The following is a 20094-nucleotide window of genomic DNA, read 5'->3' on the forward strand; positions in this document are numbered from 1 at the left end:
CATTGGAGATGTGCATAAAACAGAATAATCTAGGGCTGCACTAATTCGTTGTCTACTGACCTGTATATTTCACCATCAACCTAGTTTTTCTGCTTTACACTGGAAGACCGTGGAGGCATGTAGGCATCAATCATCACAAACTCTGCTGCCGAGCATCATTCAAGAAAATTCTTCGTCACAATTCTGAAACTTCAAAGAATGGAGGGAATACTTCCAAATTCTCTACCAGAATAATCTGTTGGCATGGACACGCGCTTCCAAACCAACAGCCAGCCACCCTACGGGAGAATATCAGGTCATACAAGCACGCAAATGCTCCCATGAGACCAATTTAAAAAATTCAAGTCTAGATGTGTCAACAAATATCATAAAATGTCATGAATGTTCACAATATATGTGTCTACGAGCCCTTAATATTCAGATCACAATTTAAAATACACATTGAAAAACAAAAAAGACAAATTCAGATGTGAATTGTGTCATTTTTACACTATTCATGCTTTTGTCTTTATTGACACTATTTATGTTGGATTTGTCATTTTTGTTTCTTTTTGTGAAACAAAATAATCCTTGGCTGTATCAGATGCTTTTTTTTCGGGGAAGCATCAGATGCTTTTTCAGAGGGATAAATCTCACAACGGACCTGGGTTATCAGTGAACCAAAGCACGCGCCAAATGACAAAAACACCCTCGGGAGTTAGGACTCTTGTAGTACAAGTAAAAATATATGAACATTCTGATTTTCCTGGGATAGCTCACGAGTATAGCACTGCTAGTGCACATGTTTTGCTTTCTACTCTCTCTGTAAAGAAATATAATACTTTTTCTAAAAAAGTCTTATATTTTTTTACAGAGTATCTTTGAAGGACACTTATCACGGCAGCTATTTAATTGCATGGAAGCATCGGCGAAAAGGAAACACCGATTATTGGTTGGGGATCGACTTCTTCCAAGCAACGCACGCGATGATTAGGACATCTTGTCTACGTCGGTTTGGTTCCACTCAACCACCACGTTGCCCGCCCCTGTTCAATCGAGGTAGCACATACGTGCCGTGTATGTTTTGCACATTTCATGCTGATTGTAGTTTAATAATTTGATAATTAATCAAGCATCACAGGAGTATATACTCTTTAAATAAAACTTCAGGAGCATATACTCCATATACAAGTTAGATAAACCTGGCATATATATACTACTCCCTCCGTCCATAATGTAAGACGTTTTTTCACACCAGTGTAGTGTCAAAAAGCGTCTTACATTATGGGACGGAGGGAGTACATGCCTGATGAGCGACAAACAAGGTGTCATCTCGCATCTGTGTGACAAATGATCCGGCATATATACAGAAGTGCACTAAGAAGTTGTGGATACCTACGGTGCTAATCTTTTAGTTTAGTTCAGGCGGTTCCCACTGAGGCGTGACTAATTTAGAAAGAACAATATGCATGCCTAGAGCTGCTTCCGGGAAGGTTCCGAGGCTCACTTCGGTTTGAAGACCTATATAGTTTGATTCTATACAGCCGAGCCACACCTAAAATTAGTAGTCCCCATAGTAGTTTATTAATCCAAATGGGAAAAGGGACGAGCTTTGTCTAGTTTAAACTTTTCCTGTGGACCACCACCATTTCAATTCATTCTTGTATAAATATGCACTGCTTAGGCTAGCCATAGTGGAAGTAACATAGATAGTAACTTAACACAACCCAAGACAATTTTACTTATGTGGCAAGTATTTAATGAGGAAAGAGGTGCTTGTGGTAACATAACATAGCGCTTCCCGAGGCAAAATGAGCCTATGAGATAATAAATGAAGCAATCTATGATACTACTCTATGTTACTTTGCACTATGAAGGTAATAACTTACACTAGTGTCATATGCATGACACTAGTCTAAGTTATACTCCCTACTGTGACCAGCCTTATTGTTGGGTGTGGAGAAATGGTAAAACCATTGATGTCCTGTTTCCAACTTTTAGGGCAGCTTCCACAAGAAAGTTAGAGCAAGCTAGTTTTGGATGTACTCCTACATGTAGCAAGTCTTTGTCAAAGTGGGGAAGAGAGGATTGACGTGAGTAACAAGTTGTGGCTTGACCTACTTATGATGTACTAGTTGAAGAAGTTGCTATCCCAAGTACATTATATTATCCCCGAACACCATTCAAACGATAGATTTCATGGATACTCACGGCCAATTAGTATACACACGTACACACATGTAAGGTTTCTTTGTGAACAAGTGTAGAAATTTGCAAGATTACCGCTACAAATCATGGTTGATTAAATTTGTCTTCTTTACACACGTCTATATGCTTTGTCTATGTCCATGGTAATCCGCGGCCATGTGTTTTCCTCTTTCGCCTTTATACGAGAACCACAAACACGAATTTTCTTGTCTTCCACATCTTACTTTTTTGCTTCACCATCGCTCGATGCTCCTGTAAGCCTCCTTCTCCGTCAAGGATTAATAGTCCGATATGTACTATGTTATATTTACATTTGTGCCATCCCATGTCATTGACTTAGCGACCTAGAGTTGTCGATGCAACCATTTCACTCAGCCAATGTCTAGGTACATCCACACATTCATTTCATCTGGTCGTAGGGCCCTTTCTGCCAGAGCGAAATGGACAGATTGAATAAAGATCACTGCCGCAGCAGATTTGGCCGCATAAAACCATGACAACTATAGACAAGACAACTAGTGATGCATGTCGACCGAATCATACTCCTACTTTAAATGTAAACTGCAAGATCGCACTAAGCAACACCGATTATTATTTGGGGATCGACTTCTTCCAAGCAACGCACGCGATGATTAGGACATCTTGTCTACGTCAGTTTGGTTCCACCCAACCACCATGTTGCCCGCCCCTGCTCAATCGAGGTAGCACATTTTGCACATTTCATGCTGATTGTAGTTCCACCCAACAAAAAAAATGTGCTGATACACCTCTCCTTTTCTTTTTCTTTCTTCATTTTATTAATTATATTTATATACATACTTTAAAAGTTACTTACTCAATTAAAAAAATAACCACAGATTAAAAAATGTGCATACATTGTAAAAAAATGTTTGAACTACTTATGAAAAATGTCGATAGCATTAAGAAAAAATGTCCATGAAATTTAATAAATGTTCATGCTTTTTAAAAAAACGTTTGTGAAATTTTAGAAAACGTATATACAATGTAAATAAATGTTTGCAGAATTTTCGAAAAACCAACTTCTAGACATAATAAACAAATAACTTCTAGACAACCTATTTGTTTATGTATATGCTGAAAATCAACTTCTAGACAACCTATTTATTTATGTATATGCTCAAAATCAACTTGTAAATAATAACTCTGCGAAAAAGTTATTTTGTATATGCTCAAAATCAACTTCTAGAAAACCTATATACTTCTAGACAATCAAATTGGCATAATTTAATTAGGAACTACGTATGAATGATTGTCTAGAAGTTGATATACAGGTTGTGTTTCTTACAATCTTGTGTACCATGCACATACATATTTTCAGTAAAAAGTCATAATTTTGAAATTTTGGCTCTGTTTCTCCAAAGGGAATATATGCTTCTCAATAGAAATCTCTTCCTAAGTACAGAGTTTATCGTATTTCCAACTTGCACATATCAAGGATAGCCGGGGAATATTTTGCTCACAAGGGGCGGTTTAAACCCACAAGTGTTGATTGCCTTCTTTATTCAAGTCGGCGGTCCAATCTCATAGCAAAATTTCTTATCCGACAAATTCCTTCTTCAAAGAAGCTACGAGAATACATGGCTCCACTTCATCATTGCTCTTGCGCTTCCTACTAGAAGAGGGTGCTTCGTGTTGATTTTGAGCATCTGTAATGGCAAGATAAAATGGTAAACACACAGTTTTGCTGACAATTCAATCAGTATCAAAAGATGCAGTCTATCACGACAGTTCCTAGTGCCAGAAGGTGGTATTGTCAGATGCCAGTTCAGTAGGATAGAGAAGCACTAAAGTTACTACTAGTAAAATTTCAGTTTCATCAAATATGATATGTTATGGTGATTGTGATACATGAGATCCCAGGGCCAGCACTCCTGATGGAAGTCATGGACATGAGCATGTTCTCTGCAACAACAGGTGACAAGCAAAAGAAACTGCAAGTTCATTCATACCTCCGCAAGCATATGTTTGGGGTGTGGTGGGTCGATCACACGGAGAAGTAGGCACCAACGCAGCAGGTGGCCATGGCATTTGGAAAGGGTACGCCATGGTTCGATGACAACGGAACTTATCCATGAGGCTCAGGTCCTTGAGATCAATGACAAAGTGAGAAAATTTGCAACTCATACAGTAAACAATTGCCAGCCCAGCAGCCACCATATGAACGCCGAACCGCCGGTTGAAGCTGTCCAGCCAGCCGATATGGCTTTGCTTCTCCAACTCCCACGCATGCCCGCCACCGCCGTCCTTCTTCTTGAGTAGCCACACTTGCAGCGTAGTTCTGCCGACCATAAGCAAAAGGCAGCACACACCGGCCTCGGTGTCTCCGATGGCGTATGCTCCCGGCGGCATCATCGTGTGCGTCGTTATTGTAACTGGCAGAGGGACGATGGAGAATGCCATGGTGCTGGTGTCGAGCAGGAGCGAGGAGTTCCGGTCATATCTCCAGAAGATGAGCCCGGCCGCAGCAGCGAGCATCGGTCACATGCTCTGCGCATGTGCAGGCATGCGGATGCCGTCCACCCACGGGTGGATGCGCCACTTGGCCGTGCGGGAGGCGTACTCCATGCCGCGCAACCTTTGGCCCTCTCGCTGCACGGTGACCACGCGGAATTCTCCATGGCCGTCCAGCAAGCAGTCCCATATGTACTCCGCTGCTCCGGGTGGTAGTACAGGGAGGAGTGGTTCGTCGTTCCGTGGACGGGGCACGGCGACGTGCCGGTGGGAGACAGGGTCGTAGAGGGAGACGGAGTCGCCTCTGCAGAGGAGGAGGCACCCGTTGCGGCAGTCCCGGAAGCGCCACGCCGTGTCGTCCTCGAGGCGGGTGAGCAGGAAGTCGCCCCCGCGCGCGGCGGCTACGAGGTCCGGGTCGGAGCGGACGGCTGCTGTGCATATATATATATATATATATATATATATATATATATATATATATATATATATATATATGCACTTGGCCGTGAGTTTTGTAACCATGGCAAGAAAAGGAGAAAATAAAAAGAGGAATTTTTAGGGTATGACACGTACCCTTGGCTATCAGTTTTTCTATCGCGTGTGTTCGTGATTTGATGTGATCGATCCTGTGGCAGAATCTCAACAATTGGTATCAGAGCAAGGTCGGTTTGAAGCCGCGCTTGCCCCGGGGTGGCGACCCGACTAGCGCCTCGGGGCGGGCGATATGGTCGCTGGGTGGTGCAGCGACGAGGAGGAGCGGGCGATAAAGTCGCTGGGCGGTGCAGCGACGAGGTGGAGCAGACGATTGTCGTTCCGTGCAGCGACATGGAGGGAGACGGCGGGCTGTCGTCAGCAAGGCGGTGAAAGGTGATCGCTGACGGGAGAGGTGGTGCCGGAGTGCGGTGCCGGAAGTTCATCAAGATCGTCGTCCATGGGAGTTTGATGAGTCAAGGAGTCGTGCGGGTTAGCACGGTCGGTCGGTCGGTCGGTTGGTTAGGGCATCTCCACTAAGGCCCCCAAGAAGCCCCCCCCAGGCGCTTTTTTGGACGCCGGCGAGTAAAAAACGCCCCAGTCAGGGCCCCAAGACGTTGTTTTACGCCGGATTTAGCAAAAGTTAGCGCCGGCACGCTCACCCCGCACCCAGCCCGCCTGGGGGGCAGCTGGGGACGCCGGCATTAGCTTTTTGTAGGCGCTACCCCACTTGCCAGCCTCTCTCTCCCCCTTTCTCTTCTCCAGGCCCACCCACGTGCAGCACACTCCCTCTCTCCTCTCCACGCCCACACTCCCTCTCTCCCCGATTCTACTCTCCATGTACTACGGGCGGGCGAGGCAGGAGCTCGCCATGCGCGGCCGGGGCGGGCGCTGGCCGGGGCAGGCGCTGGTCGGAGCTGGCGAGGCGGGGCCGTGGCCGGAGCAGGCAAGGCCGGGACGGGCGAGGCCGGAGCAGGCAAGGCCAGGGCGGCCACGGGAGTTCCTGCCCCCGCCCAAGAAGCACCCGCCGACGAGGAAGAGCCGGACGAGGAGGAGGGTGGCATCGACGTCTTCGTGCCCCCGACGGCTTAAGGAAATATGCCCTAGAGGCAATAATAAAGTTATTATTTCCTTATAATCATGATAAATGTTTATTATTCATGCTAGAATTGTATTAACCGGAAACATAATACATGTGTGAATACATAGACAAACAAAGTGTCACTAGTATGCCTCTACTTGACTAGCTCGTTAATCAAAGATGGTTATGTTTCCTGACCATGAACAATGAGTTGTTATTTGATTAACGAGGTCACATCATTAGTTGAATGATCTGATTGACATGACCCATTCCATTAGCTTAGCACCCGATCATTTAGTATGTTGCTATTGCTTTCTTCATGACTTATACATGTTCCTATAACTATGAGATTATGCAACTCCCGTTTACCGAAGGAACACTTTGGGTGCTACCAAACGTCACAACGTAACTGGGTGATTATAAAGGAGCATTACAGGTGTCACCAAAGGTAGATGTTGGGTTGGCGTATTTCGAGATTAGGATTTGTCACTCCGATTGTCGGAGAGGTATCTCTGGGCCCACTCGGTAATGTACATCACATAAGCCTTGCAAGCACTGCAACTAATATGTTAGTTGTGAGATGATGTATTACGGAATGAGTAAAGAGACTTGCCGGTAACGAGATTGAACTAGGTATTGGATACCGACGATCGAATCTCGGACAAGTAACATACCGATGACAAAGGGAACAACGTATGTTGTTATGCGGTTTGACCGATAAATATCTTCGTAGAATATGTAGGAACCAATATGGGCATCCAGGTCCCGCTATTGGTTATTGACCAGAGATGTGTCTCAGTCATGTCTACATCGTTCTCGAACCGTAGGGTCCGCACGCTTAAGGTTTCGATGACAGTTATATTATGAATTTATGTATTTTGATGTACCGAAGGTTGTTCGGAGTCCCGGATATGATTACGGACATGACGAGGAGTCTCGAAATGGTCGAGAAATAAAGATTGATATATTGGACGGATATATTTGGACACCGGAAAGGTTCCGGAGAAGTTTGGAGCCCGGGGAGGTTACCGGAACCCCCCGGGAGGTATATGGGCCTTATTGGGCCCATGTAGGAGGAAGAGAGAAGGAGCAAGGGAAGGGGGCGCGCCCCCAAGCCCAATCCGAATTGGGGAGGGGGGCCGCCCCCCCTTTCCTTTCTCCTTCCCCCTCTTCCTATTACTACTACTAGTACTACTTCCTAATACTAGTACTCTTTCCTTCCCCCTCCAAATAACTTGTTTTTGCAGGGCATGTTGTGATATGATATGGTCAAGGCATGATGCTAAATTTTATTGTATGAGATGATCATGTTTTGTAACCGAGTTATCGGCAACTGGCAGGAGCCATATGGTTGTCGCTTTATTGTATGCAATGCAATCGCGATGCAATGCTTTACTTTATCACTAAACGGTAGCGATAGTCGTGGAAGCATAAGATTGGCGAGACGACAACGATGCTACGATGGAGATCAAGGTGTCGCGCCGGTGACGATGGTGATCATGACGGTGCTTCGGAGATGGAGATCACAGGCACAAGATGATGATGGCCATATCATATCACTTATATTGATTGCATGTGATGTTTATCTTTTTATGCATCTTATCTTGCTTTGATTGACGGTATCATTATAAGATGATCTCTCACTAATTATCAAGAAGTGTTCTCCCTGAGTATGCACCGTTGCGAAAGTTCTTCGTGCTGAGACACCACGTGATGATCGGGTGTGATAAGTTCTACGTTCAAATACAACGGGTGCAAAACAGTTGCACACGCGGAATACTCAGGTTATACTTGACGAGCCAAGCATATACAGATATGGCCTCGGAACACGGAGACCGAAAGGTCGAGCGTGAATCATATAGTAGATATGATCAACATAATGATGTTCACCGATGAAACTACTCCATCTCACGTGATGATCGGACATGGTTTAGTTGATTTGGATCACGTGATCACTTAGAGGATTAGAGGGATGTCTATCTAAGTGGGAGTTCTTAAGTAATATGATTAAACTGAACTTAAATTTATCATGAACTTAGTCCTGGTAGTATTTTGCAAATCATGTTGTAGATCAATAGCTCACGTTGTTGCTTCCCTGTGTTTATTTTGATATGTTCCTAGAGAAAATTGTGTTGAAAGATGTTAGTAGCAAAGATGCGGATTGGATCCGTAATCTGAGGTTTATCCTCATTGCTGCACAGAAGAATTATGTCCTTGATGCACCGCTAGGTGACGGACCTATTGCAGGAGCAGATGCAGACGTTATGAACGTTTGGCTAGCTCAATATGATGACTACTTGATAGTTTAAGTGCACCATGCTTAACGGCTTAGAATCGGGACTTCAAAGACGTTTTGAACGTCATGGACCATATGAGATGTTCCAGGAGAAGTTAATATTTCAAGCAAATACCCGAGTTGAGAGATATGAAATCTCCAACAAGTTCTATAGCTAAAAGATGGAGGAGAATCGCTCAACTAGTGAGCATGTGCTCAGATTGTCTGGGTACTACAATCGCTTGAATCAAGTGGGAGTTAATCTTCTAGATAAGATAGTGATTGACAGAATTCTCTAGTCACCATCACCAAGTTAGTAGAACTTCGTGATGAACTATGATATGCAAGGGATAACAAAAACGATTCCCAAGCTCTTCGTAATGCGGAAATTGACGAAGGTAGAAATCAAGGAAAACATCAAGTGTTGATGGTTGACAAGATCACTAGTTTCAAGAAAAGGGCAAAGGGAAGAAGGGGAACTTCAAGAAGAACGGCAAGCAAGTTGCTGCTCAAGTGAAGAAGCCCAAGTCTGATCCTAAGCCTGAGACTAAGTGCTTTTACTGCAAAGGGACTGGTCACTGGAAGCGGAACTACCCCAAGTGATTGGCGGATAAGAAGGATGGCAAAGTGAACATAAGTATATTTGATATACATGTTATTGATGTGTACTTTACTAGTGTTTATAGCAACCCCTCAGTATTTGATACTAGTTCAGTTGCTAAGATTAGTAACTCGAAACGGGAGTTGCAGAATAAACAGAGACTAGTTAAGGGTGAAGTGACGATGTGTGTTGGAAGTGGTTCCAAGATTGATATGATCATCGTCGCACACTCCCTATACTTTGGGGATTAGTGTTGAACCTGAATAAGTGTTATTTGGTGTTTGCGTTGAGCATGAATATGATTTGATCATGTTTATTGTAATACAGTTATTCATTTAAGTAAGAGAATAAAGTGTTGTTCTGTTTACATGAATGAAACCTTATATGGTTACACACCCAATGAAAATAGTTCGTTGGATCTTGATCGTAGTGATACACATAATCATAATATTGAAACCAAAAGATGCAAAGTTAATAATGATAAGTGCAACTTGTTTGTAGCACTGCCGTTTAGGTCATATTGGTGTAAAGCGCATGAAGAAACTCCATACTGATGGGCTTTTGGAATCACTTGATTATGAATCAGTTGATGCTTGCGAACCATGCCTCATGGGCAAGATGACTAAGACTCTGTTCTTCGGAACAATGAAGCGAGCAATAGATTTGTTGGAAATCATACATACTGATGTATGTGGTCCGATGAATATTAAGGCTCGCGACAGGTATCATTATTTTCTGATCTTCATAGATGATTTGAGCAGATATGAGTATATCTACTTGATGAAACATAAATCTGAAACATTTGAAAAGTTCAACGAATTTCAGAGTGAAGTGAAAAATCATCGTAACAAGAAAATAAAGTTTCTACGATCTGATCGTAGAGAAGAGTATTTGAGTTACGAGTTTGGCCTTTAGTTAAAAACAATGTGAAATAGTTTCACTACTCATGCCACCTAGAACACCACAATGTAATTGTGTGTCCGAACGTCATAACCGTACTTTATTAGATATGGTGCGATCTATGATGTCTCTTACCGATCTACCACTATCATTTTGGGGTTATGCATTAGAGACAGCTGCATTCACGTTAAATAGGGCACCATCTAAATTCGTTGAGACGACACCGTGTGAACTATAGTTTGGCAAGAAACCTAAGCTGTCGTTTCTTAAATTTGGGGTTGCGATGCTTATATGAAAAAGTTTCATCCTGATAAGCTCAAACTCAAATCGGAGAAGTGTGTCTTCATAGGATATCGAAAGGAAATTATTGGATACACCTTCTATCACAGATCCGAAGGCAAGACTTTTGTTGCTAAATTCGGAAACTTTCTGGAGAAGGAGTTTCTCTCGAAAGAAGTGAGTGGGAGGAAAGTAGAACTTGACGAGGTAACTGTACCTGCTCCCTTATTGGAAAATAGTACATCACAGAAAACTGTTTCTGTGACACCTACACCAGTTAGTGAGGAAGCTAATGATGATAATCATGAAACTTCAGAACAAGATACTACTGAACCTCGTAGATCAACCAGAGTAAGATCCGCGCCAGAGTGGTACGGTAATCCTTTTCTGGAAGTCATGCTACTAGATCATGATGAACCTACGAACTATGAGGAAGCGATGATGAGCCCAGATTCCGCGAAATGGTTTGAGGCCATGAAATCTGAGATATGATCCATGTATGAGAACAAAGTATGGACTTTGATGGATTTGCCCGATGATCAGCAAGCCATAGTAAATAAATGGATCTTCAAGAGGAAGACGGACACTGATAGTAGTGTTACTATCTACTAAGCTCGACTTGTTGCGAAATCTTTTCAACAAGTTCAAGGTGTTAACTACAATGAGATTTTCTTAAACTGTAGCGATGCTTAAGTCTGTCCGAATCATGTTAGCAATTGCCACATGTTATGAAATCTGGCAAATGGATGTCAAAACCACATTCTTTAATGGATTTATTAAAGAAGAGTTGTATATGATACAACCATAAGGTTTTGTTAATCCTAAAGGTACTAACAAAATGTGCAAGCTCCAACGATCCATCAATGGACTGGTGCAAGCATCTCGGAGTTGGAATATACGCTTTGATGAGTTGATCAAAGCATATGGTTTTATACAGACTTTTGGAAAAGCCTGTATTTACAAGAAAGTGAGTGGGAGCACTACAGCATTTCTGATAAGTATATGTGAATGACATATTGTTGATCGGAAATAATGTAGAATTATTCTGTAAAGCATAAAGGAGTGTTTGAAAGGAGTTTTTCAAAGAAAGACTTCAGTGAAGCTGCTTACATATTGAGCTTCAAGATCTATAGAGATAGATCAAGACGCTTGATAAGTTTTTTCAATGAGTACATACCTTGACAAGATTTTGAAGTAGTTCAAAATGGAGCAGTCAAAGAAAGAGTTCTTGCCTGTATTACAAGGTGTGAAGTTGAGTAAGACTCAAAGCCCGACCACGGCAGAAGATAGAAAGAGAATGGAAGTCATTCCCTATGCCTTGGCCATAGGTTCTATAAAGTATGTCATGCTGTGTACGAGATCTATTGTACACCCTGCACTGATTTGGCAAGGGACTACAATAGTGATCTAGGAGTAGATCACTTGACAGCGGTCATAATTATCCTTAGTGAAATAAGGATATGTTTCTCGATTATGGACGTGACAAAAGGTTCGTCGTAAAAGGATTACGTCGATGCAAGTTTTTGACACTGATCCAGATGATTCTAAGTCTCAATCTTGATACATATTGAAAGTGGGAGCAATTAGCTAGAGTAGCTCCGTGCAGAGCATTGTAGACATAGAATTTTGCAAAATACATACGGATCTGAATTTGGCAGGCCCGTTGACTAAATTTTTCTCACAAGCAAAACATGATCACTCTTTGGGCGTTAATTTCAGGCGGGTATCCTCGGGCCTGCATCCTTCATACAATAGAGTAACCGCGTCTAACTCAAGTTGATCCATCTTGGCTTTCTCTCGGGCGGCAGCTCTTGCGTTATCCGTCTGCTTGAGAAGCAGCTCTTGAATATGAGGGTCCTGCACCCAGCCCATCGATGGTCTAGCGTCGTCTGCTCCGCCGGCATCATCATCATGTCCTGCATCTTCTACATGATGACTGTGTACAACATCACCGTCGTGATCATCTCCTGGGGATTCTTCGTCTTCTCGCCCCCCCGAGCCGCGGTGGTTGTCTTGGTGCCCTTCCTCATTTCTTGCCCGGCCCCCATGGACGACTTCGTAGTCATCTTCATCACCTTGCCACCGATAGCCATCCATGAAACCACGCAAGAGCAGGTGGTCCCGCACCTGCCCGGAATCTGGGTCCGCAATAAGGCTATTCAGCTTGCATCTTCGACACGGACATCTTATCTCCGTCTCGTTCTTTTAAAGCATCTCGGCCTTCGCGGACCTCAAAAACCTATTCACGATGCCTTCGGTCATCGTGCGGACCATGGTCGCCTGCGGGGTAGAGCAAAACGATATTTTAGAACCAAGAAAAAATTTGGCATGACTTTCCCTAAAAATAGGACCAAAAAGAATGCTTAATGCCAAAATTCTCGCCGAAACGGAAATGAATCAACATTCCAGCAAAATATTGGCAACTATCGCAGTTCAAATACCGGTACACCTCCAAACACAAACACATATGCAACACCACAAACATATGCAACACCACGAACATACATAGATCTAGCTAGGCCATAAAAAGTGCATGTGCACATTGTTGTAGGGAGAACAACATAAATATAGCTTCCCCCCTTACTTACCTAGCAAAACAAGGTAACTTAACCACTTAATTTGAATGAATCTATGGTGGAAATGAGGTGAAAAAGAGGAGGCACCCGAGACAAGGAGGAGGCGGTGGAGAGAATCAAGTGGGGAGAAAGTGAGTGTGGGAGGAGAGGCTGTCCAAAATATCTTGTTGCTGCCCACTTACTAATGACGCACCAGCAACAAATGCGCCATTAGTAATCCAGGTTACTAATGGCGCACCCCCTGGTGGTGCGCCATTAGTACTTTTGCAAAAAAAGGAATAAAAACAATAATAAAAAAAATAACATTAGTGGCACACCTTCTGGCTGGTGCGCCATTACTAGTTACAACTAGTAATGGCGCACCACCAGTGGATGCGCCATTAGTATGTTTGGACAGGCGCACTAGTTCAAAAAAAAAATTGGTACTAATGGCGCACCGTGGGCAGGGTGCGCCATTAGTAGTTTCAACACTAATGGCGCATTAGAAGGTGGTGCGCCATTAGTATATACTAATGGTGCACCACATGTCTGGTGCGCCATTAGTGTCATTTCCATCTATAGCCCTTTTCCTAGTAGTGAGTGGTTGGACACGCCGTCGAAGGAAAACCTCCAGAAGATCCATGCCAGTCACACCATCGCGAATGAGTTGGACTACCCGCTCCATCAACATTTTAACCTGGGCCTTCTCCTCCGGAACTACTTTCAGAGAAGACGGCTTGTTCACTCGACTCATGGAGAAGGGAGGGAGCCCAGTCGACTGCCCTGGCGTCGACTGGTCTCGGCAGTAGAACCAGGTCGACTGTCACCCTCTAATTGACTCGAGAAGGGTCATAGCTGGAAAAGCACTCTTACTCCTCATCTGGACCCCAAGACCCCGGCACATCTAGATTACTTGGGTTCTCTCGTCATTCGGGTTAGTCTTTTTGACCGTCTGAGAGCGACAAGTGAATATGTGTTTGAAAAGGCCCCAATGCGGCCGACAACCCAAGAAGTTTTCGCACAGAGAAACGAAAGCGGCGAGATAGGCAATGGAATTGGGGGTGAAGTGGTGGAGCTGAGCCCCGAAGAAGTTCAGAAACCCCCTAAAGAAAAGATGCGGCAGCAAATAAAATCCACGATCGACATGAGTCGCTAGGAGGACGCACTCACCCTCCTGAGGCTGCGGCTGCCACTCCGTCCCCGGGAGCCTCGCTGCCCCGTGCTCAATCAGCCCCTCGTTGGCCAGGTCGTCGAGATCCTTCTGGGTGATGGTCGAGCGGATCCAATACCCTTCGATCCAACCTTGTGGCGGGCGGGACCGCGACGAGGATCCACCCCGACTGGTCGCTCTTCCCTTCGCCTACGCCGTCGCCTTCTTCGCCCGCTCCAAAGCCGCCGTCTTCTCCTTCACCATTGTCGCCGACGAGGCTGGTACGGAGCAACGATGCTGAACAGATGGCAAGGGCAGTGGATGAATCTGAAGACGGGGGAGGGGAAAATGAGGGAGCATTGTTCAAAAACCTCCGCCCGGTTCCTTATATGGAGTCGCTTCCGAGTGGCTGACTGGTGGACCCGGGCAATCCTGTCAAATCCCAAAACAGTCGCGCGAGGGATACGTGGTGAAAAAGGCGGCGCGGGGATCGAGGCGTCTCTGTCTTATCCCATCCAAGTACCGCGGCCTTCTCCGCTTCGCGCGCTTCCCAAAATTCGGATCCCACTAAATACGCTAACCGCAGGGAAACTTGTCAGACGGAAGATCTCCTGCGATCCGTCGCTCGGAGATCTCCAAGTGTAGAAAGATCACTCGACCTACATCCAGAATGGATCAAGGCGATTGAAAAAGAAGTTGATACCGTCACCTATAGTCATTTGATCCAGAACAAGACGTACTCATAGCATAGAAAGAGGAGTCGGAAGAATTCCCAACTCCTTCCTCACTCAAACCTCGATCCATTCGGGGGCTAATGATGAAGTCATGTACCTAGGGTAGGGTCATGAACCTGTCCAAGGTACCCTCCCCGAGGACATCTTTAGATGAAGTCATCTTCCAGTCGACCTAGAGGGACTCCACTCGACTGACTGGAAGACACTCGACGAACTTGAAGACACTCGACCATGAAGACTCACTCGACCACCAGGAGTTCAAGATCTACTCTATATCCAAACGGTCTGTAATTAAGTAGTCTTTATGGTCATGATGACACTTTATGTAAGGCGTTACCAGTAACGCCAGGCCTTAATGTACTTTAACCCTCCGCTACGTGGGCTGGCTGGGGTCTTGGCATCCTCTATATAAGCCACCCCCCTCCACTGGCAGAAGGGTTCGCACCCCTGTAACTCTTACGCATATAATCCAGTCGACCGCCTCCGGGCTCCGAGACGTAGGGCTGTTACTTCCTCTGAGAAGGGCCTGAACTCGTAAATCTCTTGCGTACACAACTACTCCATAGCTAGGATCTTGCCTCTCCATACCTACCCCCTATTCTACTGTCAGACTTAGTACCACGACAGGAGCCACGTGGTGGGCCGCAGGCAGGCAGGGCTGGATACCCCCATATCCAGGATGCCGACACTTGACAGCATGTCAGTCATCACCGCGGGCCATATGAATGTGGAGAAGAAAGTCTTCAATCCATACTGCGGGATCTGTTGTGCCATCGTATGATTCAATGTTCATGGGTTTAAACCCTTCTGGGAACTGATGCTCCATTGCCTCATCGGTGAAGCATAGGGGGTGTGCGGCTCCTCTGTATCGGGCGACGTCACGATGCAGCTCAGATGGAGTCCGTATGCGGTTTTCGGCCCGGGTGAGGTTGTGTTTATTGCGCCAGGCTGATGGTCGTCTTCTTGCGCTGGTGCACGCCCCCTTGATCCATCAATTGATCTGGTATGACCGGCTCTATTGTCCAGGTCCTATCACAGGTCGTGCGTGTATCCTGCAGCTGTTGTTTCTCTGCCTATACGGCGAGGTGGCGCGGGTTGGTGTTCGGCTTGGGTTACCTCTCTGTCCCAGCCACGAGGTGGTCGGTCAGGCCCATCAGCCGCATTACGTGTTGTCGGTATAAGCTCTGGGACCTCATCATCGAATTGGGAGAGCACCTGCGCTTTGGGTAACTCTTAGTTGGGTGCTCGAGGCCATATTCCTCGGCTGCCAGGATGTTAGTCCATCTGTCATTGAGTAAATCCTGATCGGCTTGAAGTTGTTGCCGCTTCTTTTTCAGGCTTCTTGTTGTGGCTATTAGACGGCGCTTAAAGCGCTCTTGTTCAAGGGGGTCCTCTAGTATGATGAAGTCTTCGTCGCCAAGGCTCTCATCCTCTTCGGAGGTCGGTAAGTAGTTACTATCCTCCGAGCCCTCGTTCCCGATAGGATCATCGGGGTTGACTTGCCCCTCTTCCCAATCATCCTGATCGGATGTTGGCTCGACAGGGGCGTCTTGGTCTTTGGCGTTATCCGGTGTGTTTATGTCTCCGGTGCCGGTATTGTTATCTTTTTCCCGATGCGATTTTGATCGGCGCCGTTGACGTTCATCCTCTAGATTCCTCTAGATTCCTCCCATTGTCTGAGCACGTTCATCCTCTAGATTCCTCCCATTGTCGCCGTCATCCTCTTTTGGTATGTCCACCACGTATACATCATACGAGGAAGTGGCCGTCCAGCGTCCGGTGAACGGCGGGTTCTGGCTCTTCTCATCTTCGGTATTATTATCCATAACGTCGATGTCTTCGGAATCGTAGTCGAGCATGTCGGTTAGATCCTCGACAGTGGCTATGAAGTGGGGAATTTCACATACCAACTACTTTGTGGTACTACAAACTAAAAATTATACTTCAACTTCTAATCTATGGATTTCATGCCGCCAGGTGCCTAGCACTACAACACGGTTGACAAACAAAGACATTTTATAGGAGGCACTAAAAAATTGCCTTAGATTACCTACCATAAAGGCGTTCTATAGAAAATCACCACGATTTAAGCACGGAGGCACAACGAAAAGTGCCCTCAAAGACCTGAGCATCCGAGGCACTTTTTAAAAACGCCTACATAGGCCTTTCCCTTCGTAATTGTCTCTAGCGTTTTTCTCAAACGCCTTGGTACATCTTTGAAGGCATTTTTCTGCCTTTCAAAGGCGTTTTTTAGTGCCTCCTAATTTCGGCCGTGTTGTAGTGTAGGATCCACCGAAGACGAGGGGAACCGACAAACACAAGTGACAAAAGGCAAAATGAATTGAACAGAAAAACAATCTTTAATATTTTTTCAGATAAACAATTTTTTATATGGGTGCATGCACCGCACTGGCTTCTTTTCATTGGTCCAGCCCAATTGGATAAGTATGAACGGCCCGCTTGTCGTCGTCGGCCGATTTGCCGGCAAAAAAGAATATAGAAGCTCTAAAGACTGAACCCCGCATGCTTCCGCCCTGACCCACACCACATCCACGGCCGGCGGATCCTCAGCTCAGCTGCTCCGCCACGCCGCGCTCCACGGCCTCCAGGTTCTCCTGATGGAGCCGTCGGAGACTAGCCCAGCCGTCACCACCATCGACTCCCTCAAGGACGACAACATCGAGGACGTCCTGCTGCGCCTCCCGTCGCCTCAAGCTCCCCCTTCCTGCGCCGCTTTCGCGAGCTCCATCCCCGGTCACCCATCCTCGGCCTCTTCGCCTCCCAGCCGGACCTCCAGCAGCTCCCCATCTTCCACCCCGCGGCCGCCGTCCGCTCCGACCCGGACCTCGCAGCCGCCGCGCGTGGGGGCGACTTCCTGCTCACCCGCCTCGAGGACGACCCGGCGTGGCGCTTCCGGGACTGCCGCAACGGCCTCCTCCTCCTCCGCAGAGGCCACTCCCTTTCCCTCTACGACCCCGTCTCCCACCGGCAAGTCCGCGTGCCCCGTCCACCGAAGGACGAGCCCTTCCCTGCAGCTGGAGCAGCGGAGTACTTATGGGACTGCTTGCTGGACGGCCATGGAGAATTCCGCGTGGTCACCGTGCAGCGAGACGGCCAAAGGTTGCGCGCCATGGAGTACGCCTCCCGCACAGCCGAGTGGCGCATCCACCCGTGGGCGGACGGCATCCACATGCCTGCGCATGCGCAGAGCATGCGACCGATGCTCGCTGCCGCGGCCGGGCTCATCTTTTCGAGATATGACCGGAACTCCTCGCTCCTGCTCGATACAAGCACCATGGCATTCTCCTTCTCCATCGTCCCTCTCCCAGTTACAATAGCGACGCACACGATGATGCCGCCGGGAGCATACGCCATCGGAGACACCGAGGCCGGTGTGTGTTGCCTTTTGCTTATGGTCGGCAGGACTACGCTGCAAGTCTGGCTACTCAAGAAGAAGGACGGCGGCGGCGGGCATGCGTGGGAGTTGGAGAAGCAAAGCCATATAGGCTGGCTGGACAGCTTCAACCGGCGGTTTGGTGTCCAAATGGTGGCTGCTGGGCTCGCAATTGTTTACTGCATGAGTTGCAAGTATTCTCACTTTGTCATTGATCTCAAGGACCTGAGCCTCAAGGATAAGTTCCGTTGTCATCGAACCATGGCGTACCCTTTCCAAATGCCATGGCCACCTGCTGCGTTGGTGCCTACTTCTCCGTGCGAACGGCCCACCACACCCCAAACATATGCATGCCGAGGTATGACTGAACTTGCAGTTTCTTTGCCTGTCCCCTGTTGTTGCCGAGAACTTGCTCATGTCCATAGCTCCCATCAGGAGTGTTGGCCCTGGGGTCATATATATCCCAGTCACTCACTATAACATAAGTGTGATATTTGATGAAACTGAATTTTAACTAGTAGTACTAACTTCAGTGCTTCTCTATCCTACTGAACTGAATATACCACCTTTTGGCATTGGGACTGTCGTGATAGACTGAATCTTTTGATACTGATTGGGTCGCCAGCAAAACTGTGTGTTTACCATTTTATCTTGCTATTTACAGATGCTGAAAATCAACACGAAGCACCTTCTTCTAGTAGGAAGCGCAAGAGCAATGATGAAATGGAGCCATGTATTTCCCCAGCTTCTTTGAAGAATGAATTCATCAGATAAGAAATTGTGCTATGAGATTGGACCGCCGACTTGAATATAAAGAAGGCGATCAACAATTGCACCTTTAAACCCCTTGTGAGCAAAATATTCCCCGTTTATCCTTCATATGTGCAAGTTGAAAATACGATAAACTTTGTACTTAGGAAGAGATTTCTATTGACAAGCATATATCCAGAGTCAAAATATCAAATAATGATTTTTTTACTGAAAATATGTATGTGCATGGTAGAAAAGATTATAAGAAACACAACCTATATATCAACTTCTAGACAATCATTCATACGTAGTTCCTAAATAAATATGCACAGAAAGTAAGTTAGGCCAATTTGATAGTGCTCCCTCTGTTCACTTTTATAAGACACTCTAGACATTTCAGACAGCTTGTAAAACAGCTCAATTTCAGTTGTCTGAAACGACTTATAAAAGTAAACAGAGGAGTAGCATTTTACTTGTATATGCACTGAATGAATTCCTCATGGAACCTGCATCGCAACATCAGCCATCTTTGTCTTCTACCGCACTCATGATGTTTTGTTACTATGTTGTTAACAGCACTACTGGGTGTTGAGATACAACTGATTGAGTTGGGAGGGAGCTCCAAATCTGCCTAGCCCTCGTTTTGATGACCACAACAAAGACCAGCTGTTATTTCTTGATCTCCCGTTTCTGTTTGGTTTTTATATTTCTGAATTATTGTAATGCATTAGTCTGTAAGATGGCTTGTAGTTCTAAAGATTATATTGGGGTGTTATCAGATTCGTAAGAACGTTATAAACTGTTATTGTGGGTCATGTAGTTGTAAGTTATATCAGGAATTCAATGTTCTCGTAACCTCCTCGGCCTAGACCAGTGATGGTCTTGGACCTGAATTCAATGTAGTTGTTGTTTCTTGATCTCTTCTTTCTGCCTGGTGTTTGTATTTTTTGACTTCTTGTGATGCAATGGCCTATAAGGTGTCTTGGTTCTAAAGAACATTGGAGTGTTTTCAGAATCGTAAAAACATTATAAACTGTTATTTTGAGTCATATAGGTGTAAGTTATATAGCAGGAATTAAATGTTGTCCTAGCCTCCTTGGCATTGACCAGTGATGGTCTTGGATCTGAAATCACACTACTATTTTCTGAAAAAGAACCACACTTTCGAATATATTCCTTCAGTTGTTGATTGTGATTTTGCATCTTGCAGTTTCAGTCGGTGTAAAAAGGTTGGCAACGACATAT

General features: G+C 45.6%; 1 protein-coding gene across 1 annotated transcript; it reads left to right on the forward strand.

Annotated features, from left to right (window-relative positions):
* Positions 1-17208: 17208 nt before the first annotated feature.
* Positions 17209-19714, forward strand: LOC123086177 (uncharacterized). The gene is made up of 3 exons (XM_044507900.1): positions 17209-18457; positions 18764-18948; positions 19426-19714. The coding sequence occupies exons 1-2, from the start codon at positions 17836-17838 to the stop codon at positions 18871-18873; spliced, it is 732 nt and encodes a 243-aa protein (XP_044363835.1). The 5' UTR covers positions 17209-17835; the 3' UTR covers positions 18874-18948; positions 19426-19714.
* Positions 19715-20094: the final 380 nt, after the last annotated feature.

Source organism: Triticum aestivum, chromosome 1B (assembly GCF_018294505.1).
Source record: "Triticum aestivum cultivar Chinese Spring chromosome 1B, IWGSC CS RefSeq v2.1, whole genome shotgun sequence".
Taxonomy (NCBI): domain Eukaryota; kingdom Viridiplantae; phylum Streptophyta; class Magnoliopsida; order Poales; family Poaceae; genus Triticum; species Triticum aestivum.

Bases quoted from the DNA above. Each gene is read 5' to 3' on its own strand.
- LOC123086177 (XM_044507900.1), top strand. From the start codon at position 17,836: ATGGAGTACGCCTCCCGCACAGCCGAGTGGCGCATCCACCCGTGGGCG. The intron at 18,458-18,763 runs GTATGACTGAAC...TGCTATTTACAG, and splicing joins CCAAACATATGCATGCCGAG to ATGCTGAAAATCAACACGAA.